Source organism: Natrix helvetica (genome assembly GCF_964273705.1).
Source record: "Natrix helvetica genome assembly, chromosome: 2".
Lineage (NCBI taxonomy): Eukaryota > Metazoa > Chordata > Lepidosauria > Squamata > Natricidae > Natrix > Natrix helvetica.
In genome coordinates this window covers 294,464,361-294,480,403 of record NC_138552.1, presented here as the reverse complement: position 1 = coordinate 294,480,403, position 16,043 = coordinate 294,464,361, and the positions used below count along the sequence as shown (strand labels likewise).

Here is a 16,043-nt window from a genome sequence, read left to right as displayed (position 1 = left end):
CTAGTAATACATGGATAAACAATTTCATTTCCAAGGTTTTTTTTGTCTAACCATTGGTAAAACAAATCCCATACCTTATAAAATTGCTCGTCCTCTTGTTCTCTAATTTCAAATGTAAGTTTACTCATTTCAGCACAACCCATTATTTTCCGAATAGTTTCTTCCTGGGTTGGTATGTTCTCATTTTTTCAAATTTTTTGCAAATACAATTCTAGCAGCTGTTAAAGACATTTACAATCAAATATTTCAAGTCCTTGCTGTATGTTTCTGGTATGATTCCCAATAAAAAGAGTTCTGGTTTTAAGTCTATGTGTTTATATATCATTTTCTCCAACCACATGTGGATTTTAATCCAATATCTTTTAGCTTCAGTACAAGTCTACCACATGTGGTAATATGAGCCCGGCATCTGATGACATTTCCAGCATTTTTCCGATTTGTTCTTAGACATTCTTGCTATTCCCATTGGGGATAAGTGCCACCTGTAAAACATCTTATACAAATTCTCTTTATATGCAGTTGACATTGTCATTTTATAGTTTTGAGACAAGCTTTTTGCCATTTCTCTAGGTCAATCCCATGCCCAAAGTTTTCCCCCCAAGCTAACATAGTGTCAGGCCTGTAATTCTGTTCCTTTTAGGATCTTTGGCCTGCCACATAATTAAAACATATATATTATGCTGTTTCATTGGTATAGTAGTTGGGAGGGGGGAATAGAAAGGAGTAGGATTGTGGAATGTATTGTTATGGATTTCTTAGAAGCTCAAGGTCGTCTTTTGTCTCCGCACCTCGATACCTGGCCGGAAGAAGAGGGGTGTACATGCCAGCGTGGAAGATGAAAATTGGACCATGTGATGAATTATGGGGTGTGGGGATAGATGATGAACTTTTAACTTGGGGAATTCACCGGATGTACCTTAGAGTTGAAATTTCAACAGCATAATGCCAACATGCCTGTCTTATTAAATTGGAGTTTTAAGGACTACTTTGCCTTGGACAATGATTTAATTCTGCATGATATTTGGAACGCTGACATTATTTCAACTCTCCCTTAAAAAAAATTTCTTTCATCGGGGTACTGAATCCCAGCTCTGACCCAACCCTGGGCAGGACGAAATTTCAGTGAAGATGGAGGAAGGAAAGAATGCAGCAGAGAAAGCTAAGGATGATGGATCGCTTATTTTTGTCGAAACCATCTATGCACCTTCTAAAGAAATAGTTCAACAGGCAGAGACGAAGCAAAGGGAGCTTCAGCAGGGCGCCCGGCGAAAGGAACCGAAACCAAGATTTCCCTCACAGACGGAGTTTGATCTGCGGGAGGAAGTTTCGGGATTTATTGCTTCTCAGGAATGCCTGCTGGAAGGAGGGGGGCCCCCCAAGGGAACTCTGACAGACGGCTGGAGCATGGGGAGAAGAGCAAATGAATGGAGATCTCAGTCGCTATCACGCAGCCAGTCTTTGATGGGCCTTCCGGACCAATTCCGACGCCTAAATGTGAGTGAACAAAAACCCCTGGGGCCCCCAGAACCACCCGGGTGGAGCCTAGCAAAGCCCACATTATCCTTTCCCAGCAGAGAAACTGCTGCGCAGTGGAGCGGCGCTATCCATTGTGCTGCCTCTCCTGGAACCCTAATTGGGGGAGCTCCGGCTACAAAGATCACTGAGTTAGTAAAACTGGTGATAGGCCGCCACTATGAGTTCCTCAGATTCATCGTGGGCCCTGGAATGCAGGAGTCAATTATCCTAGGGCTTGCATGGTTGGACAAGTGGGAACCTACCATAAAGTGGGAGGATGGCGTTAGAAAGGTGACTATTGGACTTGGGCCGTTACCACCAGTGGAACCAAAAGGCCACCCAGGAACATTGGAACCTAACAGCCCAACCCATCCAGAACCTGCAGCAACCGCAGCAGACACTAAACTTCCGGGAATCCAACGAGTCCCAAAGATCTATTGGGATCTGGCGGAGGTGTTCAGTGAGGAAGACGGAAACTACCTTCCACCTCACCGTGCCACAGATTGTGCCATAGAGTTCAAACCTGGGGTAACCTTACCAAAGCCCAAAATGTACTCTATGACGCCTAAAGAGATGATAGAATTGAGGAAGTACATCGACACCAATTTGAAAAGAGGGTTTATTGAACCAGCAAAATCAAAAGTAGCGGCCCCAGTGCTCTTCAGGGAAAAGAAAGATGGGGGGGTTCGCCTCTGTGTGGACTTACGAGCTTTGAATGCGGTATGCGAAAAGAATACCTATCCCCTCCCTCTCATGAAAGATATGTTGAACCACTTGGCTAAGGGCAAGATCTTCACCAAGCTGGATTTGAGAGAGGCGTATTACCGTATACGAATCCGGAAAGGGGATGAGTGGAAGACCGCTTTTAATACTCCCTTAGGCAGCTTCCAATATAAAGTCATGCCTTTCGGACTACAAGGAGCACCCGCAGTATTCATGCAGTACATAAATGAAGTGCTACACGACCACCTGTACCGCGGAGTACTCGTTTATTTAGATGACATCTTGATCTTCTCTGAGACCATGGAAGAACATGTGAAACTGGTACGGCAAGTCCTGAAAAAACTTCTAGCTGCCAAACTTTATGCAAAATTGTCAAAGTGTGAATTCCACAAGACCTCGCTAGATTATCTGGGATATCGTATCTCCAATGAAGGAGTAGAAATGGACCCAGAAAAAGTGAAAGCGGTGTTAGATTGGAAACCTCCAAGCACTCGCAAACAATTACAAAGCTTCCTTGGATTTGCAAACTTTTATAGGCAGTTTATTCCAACCTTTGCTGAAATTGCCCTACCATTGACTGACCTATTAAGAACGGGGCCTTCCCCTACTAAACCAAAAGCAAACCAACCATTAAAATGGACAATCGACTGTCAAAAGGCTTTTGAGAAATTAAAACGGCTCTTTGCCCAAGAACCCATATTGCAACACCCCGATCCAGAGCGACCTTTCATAATCCAAACGGATGCCAGTGATGTCGCGATAGCCGCGGTGCTACTACAAAAGAATAAAGAAGGCCACCTCTTACCATGCGCTTACATCTCCAAGAAACTCACCACTACGGAAAGAAGGTGGCCCATTTGGGAGAAGGAGGCATTCGCGATCAGGTGGAGCATGCTCACCTGGAGGCATCTCCTGGAAGGGGGGGATATACCGTTCGAGGTATGGACTGATCATAAAAACCTCGAAACTCTCCTTGCCCATCGAAAGTTATCCCCCAAACAGGTCCGTTGGGCCCAATATTTCCAAAGGTTCAAATTTGAAATTAAACACATCCCCGCAGGGAAGAACTTGTTAGCAGATGCACTGTCGAGAAAACCCCAGTTTGACAGTAAGAAGGAAGAAATTTTCCACCCCATCATATCTCCTTCTCACCAAAAGGCAGCTCAAGTCACCAGTCGAAGCCAAGATAAACTGAGAACCGAACTGAAAGCAGCCCTCCAGACAGACCCATGGTTCAACAACAACAAAGACATCCTAACGATTAATGATGGCGTAGCCTGGAAGGGATCCAAATTGTACGTCCCTGCAGAAATGAGATTGCAAGTGCTACAGCGGAGTCATGATGCGAAACTAGGAGGTCATTTCGGATTCCTGAAAACTCTCCACCTCGCTAGACGTCAATTTTGGTGGCCAAAGATGAGGTCGGAGGTGGAAGATTATGTAAAAAGCTGTGCTACTTGTGCAACAATGAAAACCCATCCGGGAAAGCCCCCTGGACTATTATTATTTTATTAACTTAAATTAACTTAAATTTTAAGTTAATTTTAATTTTAAACTACTACAACAAGTGGCCATCCCTAGCCGACCATGGGAAGAGATAGCAATGGACTTCATTGTCGAACTTCCAGATAGCAGTGGTAATAAAGTAATCTGGACAGTTATTGATTTGTTTTCCAAGCAAGCACACTTTATCGCTTGTTCAAGCCTACCATCCGCAAAGAAATTAGCGAAAATGTTTGTGAAACACATTTATCGCCTACATGGAGTTCCAAAAAGGATCATTTCAGATCGTGGAGTTCAATTCACCGCCAAGTTCTGGAGAGAATTCCTAAAATCGATCGGGTCCACGCAGGGACTCAGCTCAGCATTTCATCCCAGCACAAATGGGGCAGCAGAGAGGGCCAATGCGATGGTGGAACAGTATATCCGGTGTTATGTGGACTATCAGCAAGACAATTGGTGGGACTTGCTACCTTTCGCTGAAGTAGCATATAATAATACGGTTCACAGCAGTTCCCATGCCTGAACTACCTAAGGAACCTCCCTCATCCATGTCCCTGAATGAATGGCTGGAGGCACTAAAGAAGGGATGGGAGAATACCAAAAAGGTGCTAACAGATGCGGCAGAAGCCTACAAGAAGCAAGCTGATAAACATCGTTCCCTACAACCCCCCTTTTGAGTGGGGGACAAAGTTTTTTTGTCTACTAAATACATAAGATTAAAGATGCCTAGTAAGAAATTAGGTCCAAAATTTCTAGGTCCTTTCCCAATAGAGAAGATAATTAACCCAGTTACAGTTCGACTCAGCCTACCCAGACTCTTAGGGAAAATTTACCCGGTATTCCATTGTAGCTTATTGAAGCCGGTAAGGGAGTCTAGCACGAGACCATCCACCCAAACTCCACCTCCTCCCGTAGTGGTAGAAGGGGAAACACATTATGAAGTGAAAAAAATATTAGATTCCAGGCTGTATAGAGGTCGTTTACAATATTTAGTGCATTGGAAGGGATACCCTTTGTCAGAAGCTACGTGGGTGAAAAGTTGGGATCTGAAAGCAGATAAATTAGTGAAGCAATTCCATGAGAAATTCCCTGATAAGCCAAAGGGTCCCCCTGGGGGAGGAAGAGGTGGTTAAATTTTGATAGTTAACATTTATGTTATTCTCTTTTCAGGAAACGTTTTTCTCTTGAGGAGAGGCCGCCTGTCAGGCCTGTAATTCTGTTCCTTTTAGGATCTTTGGCCTGCCACATAATTAAAACATATATATTATGCTGTTTCATTGGTATAGTAGTTGGGAGGGGGGAATAGAAAGGAGTAGGATTGTGGAATGTATTGTTATGGATTTCTTAGAAGCTCAAGGTCGTCTTTTGTCTCCACACCTCGACACCTGGCCAGAAGAAGAGGGGTGTACATGCCAGCGTGGAAGATGAAGATTGGACCATGTGATGAATTATGGGGTGTGGGGATAGATGATGAACTTTTAACTTGGGGAATTCACCGAATGTACCTTAGAGTTGAAATTTCAACAGCATAATGCCAACATGTCTGTCTTATTAAATTGGAGTTTTAAGGACTACTTTGCCTTGGACAATGATTTAATTCTGCATGATATTTGGAACGCTGACACATAGTTTCTTTAACTTGTTCTTCCTGTAGCTTCACCTCTAATAGGTAGCCATAAAGTTTTTAAATTGCTTTTTCATCAGTACCTGTTAAAATTTTATCTAATTCAGTCATTTTATCATAAAAAAAACCTCCATTTTTCTGTCTTCATTGCATCTAGAATGTATTTGCACATATGAATACCAATTAATTTCAGTTCCTTCCTGTTTCAAGTCTTGAATGGATTTAAGTTCACCCTCTGTATTTAATAGTTCAGCATATTTAACTGTTTGTTCCTTTTTGTATATTATTGAATATGAAAAGGCTTCGATGGTTGATATCCAGACTGGAATTTTTAAATAAACCTCTTAACCTTCTCCCAGTTTAATAACAAAGCCTCTCTTATGTAATGTCTTCTAAAGTAACCATGTGCTTTGGTTCCTTTATACCATAAAAATGCATTCCATCCCAACAGCAAGTCGTTACCCTCTAAATTCAAAAACCTAACATTTCTTAATATTATCCATTCCTTAATCCACATCAGACTTGTTGCCTGATAATATAGCTCCCAGTCAGGTAATCCCAGCCCTCCACTTGTTTTAGCATCTTGCAACACTTTAAGTTTTATTCTTGCTTTTTTCCCCTGCCAAATAAATTTCAGCACCATTTTTTTAGTTCTTCAAAATAGTCTTTCCCCAACCTAATTGGGATTGTCTGGAACAAGTATAAGATTCTAGGTAAAATGTTCATTTTAATTGTTGAGATTCTCCCAATCATTGATAATTGTAGATTTTCCCATTTCATCTAGTCCGTTGCAATTTGTTGCTTCAATCAAAGAAAGTTATCCTCTTTGAGAGTACTACATCTAGCTGTTAAAGAAATCCCCAAATATTTGACCTTGTTCGTAACTTGCATCTCCCAAGATTTCCGCCAATTCTTCTTTTTGTTTTGATGGTATGATCTTTGTCAAGATCTTTGTTTTATCTTTATTTATTTTCAATCCTGCTACTTTTCCATACTCCTCAATTCTTTCTATCAATTTAGGTGCAGATTCAAGTGGCTCCTCGAGAATGAAAACTAAGTCATCTGCAAATGCTTGCAACTTATATTCTTTTTTTTAAATAGTCATTCCCTTTATTTCTTCCTCTTCTTATTTATTTATTATTTATTATTCACACTTATAGACCGCCCCCTCTCCCGGAGAGGACTCGGGGCGGTGTACAGTCACTAAAATACGTTGTAAAATACATACATAAAACAGTTAAATAATTAAATACGTAGGTGAAGGAGGTTGTGAGACTGTAATAGAATAATAAATATAATACGTTAAAAGCCTATTAAAACCCCAAACCCAATTAAAATAAATAAATCCCGGGAGGTAAAACTAAGAAAGTGCCAGGCCAGCTGATTGAAATAGGTGAGTCTTTAACTTTTGCCGGAAGGAACGGAGGTCGGTGGTAGTTCGAATGTCTGGGGGGAGGTCATTCCAGAGGGTTGGGCCCATCACAGAGAAGGATCTACTCCTAGGTGTCGCCCGCTGGCATTGCCTAGCAGACGGCACCAGGAGGAGCCCCTCCCTGTGTGAGCGGATAGGTCGCAGGGACGTGTGTGGTAGGATGCGATCCTGCAGATAACTAGGTCCTCTGCCATGGAGCGCTTTAAAGATGGTGATCAATACCTTGAAACGCACCCGAAAGGCCACAGGTAGCCAGTGCAGCTCGCGCAGGAGAGGTGTTACGTGGGAGTAACGGGTACTTCCCATAATAACCCGCGCGGCTGCGTTCTGAACTAGCTGCAGTCTCCGGATGCGTCCCAAGGGAAGCCCCATGTAGAGGGCATTGCAGTAGTCCAGGCGAGACGTCACCAGCGCATGAGTGACCGTGCGCAGGGCACTCCGGTCCAGTAGGGGGCGCAATTGGCGCACCAGGCGAACCTGGTGGAATGCCCCCCTAGCCACGGCTGCCACATGGTCCTCCATTGACAGCCGGGCATCAAGGAGGACACCCAAATTGCGCGCCCGCTCCACAGGGGGCAACTGTTCGCCCCCTATGGCCAGCGATGGAGTCAGCTGGCTGAACCGAGGTGCCGGCAACCACAGCCACTCGGTCTTGGAGGGGTTGAGTCTGAGTCTGTTGTCCCCCATCCAGACCCCGACGGCTTCCAAACACCGGGACATCACTTCGACAGCCTCGTTGGGGTGGTTTGGGGTTGAAATATACAGCTGAGTATCATCAGCGTAGAGATGGTACTCAACCCCAAAACCACGGATGATCTCACCCAGCGGCTTCACATATGCGTTGAACAGGAGAGGCGAGAGGACCGACCCCTGTGGCACCCCACAAGTGAGTGGCCTCAGGGACGACCTCTGTCCCCCTGTCAACACACATTGCTTCCGGTCGGAGAGGTAGGAGCCGAACCACCGCAAAACGGTGCCTCCGACTCCCATCCCCTCCAACCGGCGCAATAGGATACCATGGTCGATGGTATCAAAAGCCGCCGAGAGGTCTAATAGGACCAGGATAGAGGAGCAACCCCTATCTCTGGCCCTCCAGAGATCATCGACCAACGCGACCAAGGCTGTCTCGGTGCTGTGCCCGGGTCGGAAGCCGGACTGGCGTGGGTCTAGATAGTCGGATTCGTCTAGGTGTCGCGGGAACTGCTGCGCCACCACATTCTCAACAACCTTCGCCACGAAGGGGAGGTTGGAGACTGGACGATAGTTAGCTAGCTCCATTGGGTCGAGCGAAGGCCTCTTGAGCAAGGGTCTCACCACCGCCTCTTTCAAGGCGGTTGGTAAGTATCCCTCACCCAGTGATGCGCTCACCAGGCCCAGGAGCCAGCCTCGTGTCACCTCCCAGGCTGCCAGTACCAGCCAGGAGGGGCACGGGTCCGTTAAACAAGTGGTGGGTCGCAGCCGTCCACGCAACCTGTCCAAATCCTCGGGGGCAACAGAGTCAAACTCCTCCCAGAATGGTCTCTCAAGACTCGCTGTTGGCGGCTCGTCTGGTCCACTGACGGAGGTCCACCCGCTCCGGATCTGATCGATTTTGTCCTGAAGATATTCCCCAAACTCCTCTGCTCTACCCTGTAAGGGTGTCTCCCGCGCCCTCTGCGATAAAAGGGAGCGAGTCACCCTAAACAGGGCGGCAGGGCAGTTATCCGCGGACGCAATAAGAGCAGCACAATGTCTACGTTTGGCCGCTCTTATTGCCACAAGGTAAGTCCGCAAATAGGCTCTTACCTGTGTTCGGTCAGATTCGGAGCGTGAGGACCTCCACCTGCTCTCTAGACGTCTCCTGTGGCGCTTCATCACCCTAAGCTCCTCAGTGAACCAAGGAGCCCGGGTGGGTCGATGCCGCAGGAGAGGTCGCAAAGGCGCAACCCGGTCCAAGGCCCCAGTCGTCGCCCTATTCCAGGCAGTCACTAGGTCCTCGGAGCGGGAGCGGGACAAGGCTACAGGAATTGGCCCAAGCTCCGTCTGGAATCTATCAGATTCCATCAGGTGCCTGGGGCGGTACCAGTTTATAGAGTCTGGTTCCGCCTCCTCGCGGTGGGGGATAGCGCCAGGGAAGTCCAGCCGGAGGGATGAGTGGTCTGACCATGACAGGGGCGTGATGACTAAATCCCCTATTCCCAGATCACTCGTCCACTGTTCAGATACAAAAATGAGGTCCAGTGTGTGGCCCCCTTCGTGAGTGGGGCCCTGCACTAATTGGGTCAGGTCCATGGCCGTCATGGAAGCCATGAACTCCCGGGCCACCTCGGAAGCCGCTCCCATTGACGGCAAGTTGAAGTCCCCCATGACCAAGAGTCTGGGAGTCTCAACTGCCGTCGCTGAGATTAGCTCGAGGAGCTCGGGCAGGGCTGCTGATGCATAGCGAGGAGCCAAGTATACAATCAGCAAGCCCCACTGCCTCCCTGGGCCCCAGTTCACACCAAGGGACTCACACCCGGGTATCTGAGGGACAGTGAACTCCCTCGGCTCTAAACATTCCCGCATAACCACCGCCACCCCTCCACCCTTACCCAGGGCCCGAGGCTGATGGAATGCACGGAAACCCGGTGGGCACATTTCCACGAGGGGTAAACCACCCTCGTGGCCCAGCCAGGTCTCCGTTATCCCTGCAAGGTCTAGCTCCCCCTCTGAGATCAACTCATTAATGAGGGGGGCCTTGTTGGTGACAGACCTTGCGTTGCAAAGCATCAGCCGCAGGCCCTGGCTCTGTATGACCTGTCCACCTAGACTGCAGGGGTTGGTACAAGCGACCGGGCGTAACCAACAGCCACGGTCTCCCAACCGACCTTGAGATCTTATCCTGTCCTCGCATCCCCTCCTCCCCGCGACCGTTGTAATAGGACAACCCTCTGCTTTAGTGACCTTTATATTCCCCCCCTCCACCGCATCCCCGTCCTTCCTGGACTCACCTGTCTGTCCGGCTCTGGCCCTCCTCCCGGTCTGATTAGCCCTCCCCCCCACCCTGGGACCCCCTAAAAAAGATAAAAAACATTTTACTAAAAATCCCCTTAGCTTCCGGTTCCTGCACCTCTCGGGGTCCACGAACCCATCATCAAGGCGGGCCCTTGAAAGAGCCAAGGGCCATGCCTGCGAGAGAGGGGCCTCCCGCAGGCGGAGCAGGTCTGACCTCGAATAGATTGTTAAAAACCCAGTGGGGTAAGGGTGCTGATGATAAAAAGTTGGTGAACCGGGGTAGAGTCTCAATAGGAAGTAGGAGGCTTCAATGTCCAATGTCCAGATTAGTACTTGCATGAGGGGGGGGGGGCGGGAAGTGATTGAATATCCTCAAGTGGTGAGAGATGGCAGAGATGACAGAAAGGTGGGAGACAGTCCAAGGTGGTTCCAGATGGGGGGGCGTTCTTGGCCCAGTTGTTCTTGGCCTAGGTAACTGTTCAGGCCTATCCATGGCCTTGAAACAGGGCCTCCAGTGGCCTCCGGTGTTCCAGGCCACCCCCAACCGTTGTTTATACCTTCGCCCTCACTCCTGGTTTCCATCCAAACGCCCAGGTGGGCACACTCCACCTTGGCCCCCCACACGGCGCTCCAAAGTTCTCCACGGATCATGAGATGCTGCATTAGGATTAGGATAAAATTCTCCACAATCTTCCAAGATCGTAAACTTGGCGTCCTCTGCTGGCGCCGGCAAGGCCCGGGGGGGGGGGGGGCATGGGAGCAGCCAGGATACAGCAGGATACCAGAAAGGAGTCCCTGGCCGCGGCGCCACTCTTTCCACTCGTCCTGCTGCCGCAGCCGTCTCCAACTGCCTCTCCCAATTGCCTCCCAGCCTTATTCTCCTCCCCGGTGCCTCGTTCTTCTCCCCGGTGCCTTTTTTCACCGCCAGCGCAATCCTCACGCCGCGCTGCGCTGCGCGCGCCGCCGCCATTGCTTCCCAGCTGTTTCCCCGGCCGTTTACAGCCTTCCGTTCCTCCTCTTCCTCCAATCTCCCCCGACCACCCTGGCGGGCCAAAACGAGCCCAAAACAAGCCAGGGTGGTCGAACTGTCCAACTCTCGGCCCTCCGATGACATGAGGGCCGGCAGCAGTCCCTTACCCAGTCGGGAGCTCCATGGCGTTCTCTGATCCTTCTATTTAAAACTTTTAACGTTAAGACAAAAAGTAGCAGTGATAATGGGCAGCCTTGTCTCGTACCTCTCTTTATTGCAATAGGATCTGTCAATTCTCCATTTATCATTATCTTAGCTGTTTGCTTGTGATATACCGTTTGTATAGCTTGAATAAAATTCTTACCAAAGTTCATTTGTTCCATTTGTTGTATCATGAATTGCCAGTTCACATTATCAAAAGCCTTCTGCACATCAAGAAACATCAAGGCCATTTGCTTTTCAGAATGAGCCTCATAGTATTCCAAGGTATCCAAAATTATTCTTATGTTATCCTTAATCTGTCTCTTTGGTAAAAAACCATTTCAATCCGGGTGGATACACCCATTTAGATATTTTTTAAGTCTCTCTGACAGTATAGATGCAAATAACGTATAATCTGAGTTTAGTAAGGAGATTGGTCTATAGTTCTTAATTTGTGTAAGGTCTGCCTCCTCTTTAGGTAGCAATGTGATCTATGCTTCTAACCATGAGTTTGGTATTTTACTTTCAACCATTATTTCATTCATAACTTCTAAAAGGGGAAGAGACGAGGATTCCTCTAATGTTTTGTAAAACTCCACTGGTAGGCCATCCGGTCCTGGGGCCTTCCCATTATTTTGTCTTTTAAGAGCTTCAGTTAGCTCCATCATTGTTATTTTACCTTCTAGTATAGTTCTATTGTCGTTTGGTATCCGGGGGGAGATTGGCATCCTGCAAGTATTGCTTGACTCTTCCCTCTTCTATATTCTCTTGTTCATACAACTTGGCATAATAGTCTTGTATGATTTTCTTCTTTTCAGCATTTCCATAGTGCATTAGTCCTTGTTCATCTTTTAGTTGTTGTATTTTCTTTACCTCTCTCTCCTTTCTCAGTTTATATGCAAACCATCTGCCTATTTCGGTTTTTCTGTTAATTGCATTTCTGATCAACCATTTAAATAGGAGCCAGCCGTGTACAGCAGCTGCCAGAAAAGCCAACACAGTTCTAGGCTGCATAAACACAGGGAGAGAATCAAGATCAAGGGTTAATGCCACTTTATAAGGCCTTGGTAAGGCCACACTTGGAATCCTGCATTCAGTTTTGGTCGCCACGATGTAGAAAAGATGTGGAGACTCTAGAAAGACTGCAGAGAAGAGCAAGAAAGATGATTAGCGGACTGGAGGCTAAAACATACGAAGAACGTTTGCAGGAACTGAGTATGTCTAGCTTAAGAGAAAGAAGGACTAGGGGAGACATGATAGCATTGTTCCAATATCTCAGGGGTTGCCACAAAGAAGAGGGAGTCAAGCTATTCTCCAAAGCACCTGAGGGTAGAACAAGAAGCAATGGGTAGAAACTAATCAGGGAGAGAAGCAACTTAGAACTGAGGAGAAATTTTCTGACAGAACAATTAATCAGTGGATCAGAAGTTGCCTCCAGAAGCTGTGAATGCTCCAACACTGGAAGACTTTAAGAAGATGTTGGATAGCCATTTGTCTGAAGGTTTCCTGCCTAGGCAGTGGGTTGGACTAGAAGACTTCCAAGGTCCCTTCCCACTCTGCTGTTGTATTCTATTGGTTCTATTTCTCATGTGTTTTTATTCTCTTTTCTTTCTTTTCTTTTTTTTCTTTTTTTTCTTTTTTTTGTTTTTTTTTGCCCTTCCAGTTGAAATTGTGGAACAAATTCCGGGTTTCCAACATCCCCTCGCTGATATTTATAGATGCCAACACTGGGAAAGTGGTTTGTCGGAACGGCCTCTTGGTGATCCGAGATGACCCGGAAGGTAAGTGGAGATGGAGCACCCATGTTCCTTGTTGGGCCAAAAATTCTTCCCGTCCATCTCGGTCAGGGGTCGGCAATGTTAAACAGTCAAAGAGCCATTTGGGTCCGTTTCCCACAGAAAAGAAAACACCGAGAGACACATAAAACCTTTTCCGTGCCTGACTATTTCCTGAGTGGCCACAAAACTAGCATGTAGTAGCTGAATTAAGCATTCTGTTTTCTTCTGAAACTTTTCTTGGGATTTATCCATGGTTGGCCTATCAGGGGTCGAAAAGCTCAATAAATCGTGTGCCGGTGGGTGTCGCACATATTGTGCGACATATTTTGTGACACATACTTTGAGCAACAAGTTGTGACACATATTTTGAGCAACAAGGAGCCGCACCAGAGGGGTGAAATAGTCACATGCGGCTCCAGAGTCGTGGATTGCTGATCCCTCCTAGGTACAGAGGTGTCAATCACAAGGCCTGTGGGGTGGATCCGGACCACAATGTGGCCAGATCCAGCCCCATGGGGACGTTCTAGAAAATGTAAGCGTCCGTCTCTCATCACTTTGGCCCAATGAGAAGAGGAAACATGCCAGCAGTTTGGAGAATGGCATCAAGCTGGCCACGCCCACACAGCCGGCCACGTCCACCTGGCCCCTCAAGGTCAGCCACAGCCCTGATGCAGCCCTCAGTGAAATTGAGTTTGACACCCCTGATCTAGGTACAGAGGTGGAGAACGATGGCCTCTTTATGACTTGTGGACTTCAACTCCCAGAATTCCTGAGACAGGGAGGTGAATGATGGCCCATGCCAGTCTATGGTTGGCTCAGGAATTCTGGGAGTTGAAGTCCACAAGTCATAAAATGGCCATAATTCCTCACCATTGATCTAGGGTAACTTCCCATTCTACACAAAGTTGCCCCTTTCCCCGTCATTCTCAGCGGTAAAGTGGATGTTTTATTTGTTTTATATATTTATCAATTTCCTGCCTTTATTATTGTTATAAATAACACAGTGAACATACTTCTAATGCGCCTTCCTTCTCCTGTTTTCCCCACCACAGCAATCCTGTGAGGTGGGTTGGGTTGGGTTGGGTTGAGAGAGAGGGGTGGGGGGAGAGCATGCCTAAGGCAGAACTAGAACTCACCGTCACCTGCTGATTGGCCCAAGGCCTCCCAGCTGGCTTTCATACCTAAGGCAGGACTAGAACTCACCGTCTCTTGGTGATTGGCCCAAAGTCATACCTAAGGTGGAATTAGAACTCATTCTCTCCTTGTGATTGGCCCAAAGTCATACCTAAGGTGGGACTAGAACTCATCATCTCCTGGTGATTGGCCCAAAGTCATACCTAAAATGGGATTAGTACTCACTCTCTCCTGGTGATTGGCCCAAAGTCATACCTAAAATGGGATTAGAACTCACTCTCTCCTGGTAATTGGCCCAAAGTCATACCTAAAGTGGAATTAGAACTCATTCTCTCCTGGTGATTGGCCCAAAGTCATACCTAAGGTGGGACTAGAACTCACCATCTCCTAGTGATTGGCCCAAATTCATACCTAAGGTGGGACTAGAACTCATCATCTCCTGGTGATTGGCCCAAAGTCATACCTAAAATGGGATTAGAACTCATTCTCTCCTGGTAATTGGCCCAAAGTCATACCTAAGGTGGGACTAGAACTCACCATCTCCTGGTGATTGGCCCAAAGTCATACCTAAAATGGAATTAGAACTCATTCTCTCCTAGTGATTGGCCCAAAGTCATATCTAAGGTGGGACTAGAACTCACCATCTCCTGGTGATTGGCCCAAAGTCACCCAGCCGGCTTTCATGTATAAGGAGGAACTAGAACTCACTGCCTCCTAGTTTCTAGCCTGATGCCTTAACCACCGGACCGAAACGCTCTCGTTCATGGAAAGTTGGGCGGGATGTAAACATTTTTAATGAAATAAATGACTACAAATGCCACTCGGCAGCCCCCGTGGCTCTTGACCGTTCTTTTTCTGCTTTCTTCCCCACAGGCCTGGAATTCCCGTGGGGTCCCCGGCCGTTCAGCGAGGTGGTGGCCGGCCCCCTTCTCCGAAATAGCGGGCCTCCCCTTGAAAGCAGCGTTCTGGAAGGCTCTCATGTCGGAGTTTACTTCTCTGCTCACTGGGTGAGACCCTCTCTTCTCCTTCGTCCTTTCCAGGGGGGTCTCGGGGTGGGTGGGGGGTCTCTATTTGTGTCTGGATTGTCCTGAATCTCTCCTCCTTCCTCGAAATCGCACAGATTCAGCTTCAGATTTGGATTACGGGGAGTTCTCGACTTATGGCCGGTTGCTTAGCAACCGTTTGGGCTGGGGTGGGGACGACAACATGACCTGGAATCAGAGATCTGGTGGTTTGGGGAGGGGGGGTGGGCTCCAGCTCACGTGACTGCACTTCTGACTCCCTACAGGTGGTCCTCGATTTACGACCACAACGGAGCCCAAAATTTCTGTCGCTAAGTGAGACACTGGTTAAGTGAGGTTTTCCTCATGTTATGGGTTTTTGGTTTTTGGTTTTAGCCACGGCGGTTAAGTAAATCCCTGCCATGAATTTAGTAACATGGTTGTTAAGTGAATCTTTTTTCTGATCAGAAGGTCGCCAAAGGGGATCACGTGATATCCCCCTCCCCCTCCCCCCGAACGCTGCAGCCGTCATAAATACGAGTCAGTTGCCTAGCATCTGAATTTTGGTCATATAACCATGGGGATGCTGCAACGGTCGTAATGCGAAAAACGGGCACAAATCACTTTTGTCAGTGTAGTCGTAACTTGGAACGGTCGCTAAATGAACTGTCGTAAGTTGAGGACTACCTGTTTTCTCATTCATCCTTAGCTTGTAATGGGACTTAAGTGTCTGCATTTGCTAGAAGTCCCGCATTTTGCTGAGGGAAAACTCACAAGTTTCTAGTCCTCCGCGTGTATCAGTTTGCCAGCCTGCTCCAATAAATATGATCCTAGTTATTTCTGGCATTTGAAGAGAAAGCAAAAAAATATGTCTTTTTTGTAGTTTATCAAGAGTTTACCTAGAAGAGGGAATTCCTAGGTTGTTGCCTTAATTTTAATTCTCTCTTTTTTTTTTACACATTTTCTTTCTCCAGTGCCCGCCTTGTAGAAGTCTCACTCGGGTTCTGGTGGAATCTTACCGGAAAATTAAGGACGCTGGTCAAAAATTTGAGATTCTCTTCGTTAGTGCAGACAGGTAATTGAGTACAGATCCCAAACTGTTTGCTTTTTTAGCCCGTTTTTATACCTGGGTGGAACTGACCTCAGTGAAGTGGAGACTAAAACATATGAAGAACGGTTGCAGGAACTG

The 16,043-nt window shown here is 47.1% G+C and overlaps 1 protein-coding gene across 1 annotated transcript in view; it reads left to right on the top strand.

Annotated features, from left to right (window-relative positions):
* The window catches only part of NXN (nucleoredoxin), a 93,784-nt gene that overhangs the window by 51,090 nt on the left and 26,651 nt on the right, over positions 1-16,043 (top strand). The window contains exons 2-4 of the mRNA XM_081945469.1: positions 12,605-12,722; positions 14,727-14,860; positions 15,829-15,929. Coding sequence (XP_081801595.1) covers positions 12,605-12,722; positions 14,727-14,860; positions 15,829-15,929 — 353 coding nt within the window. The remainder of the gene's footprint in view (positions 1-12,604; positions 12,723-14,726; positions 14,861-15,828; positions 15,930-16,043) is intronic.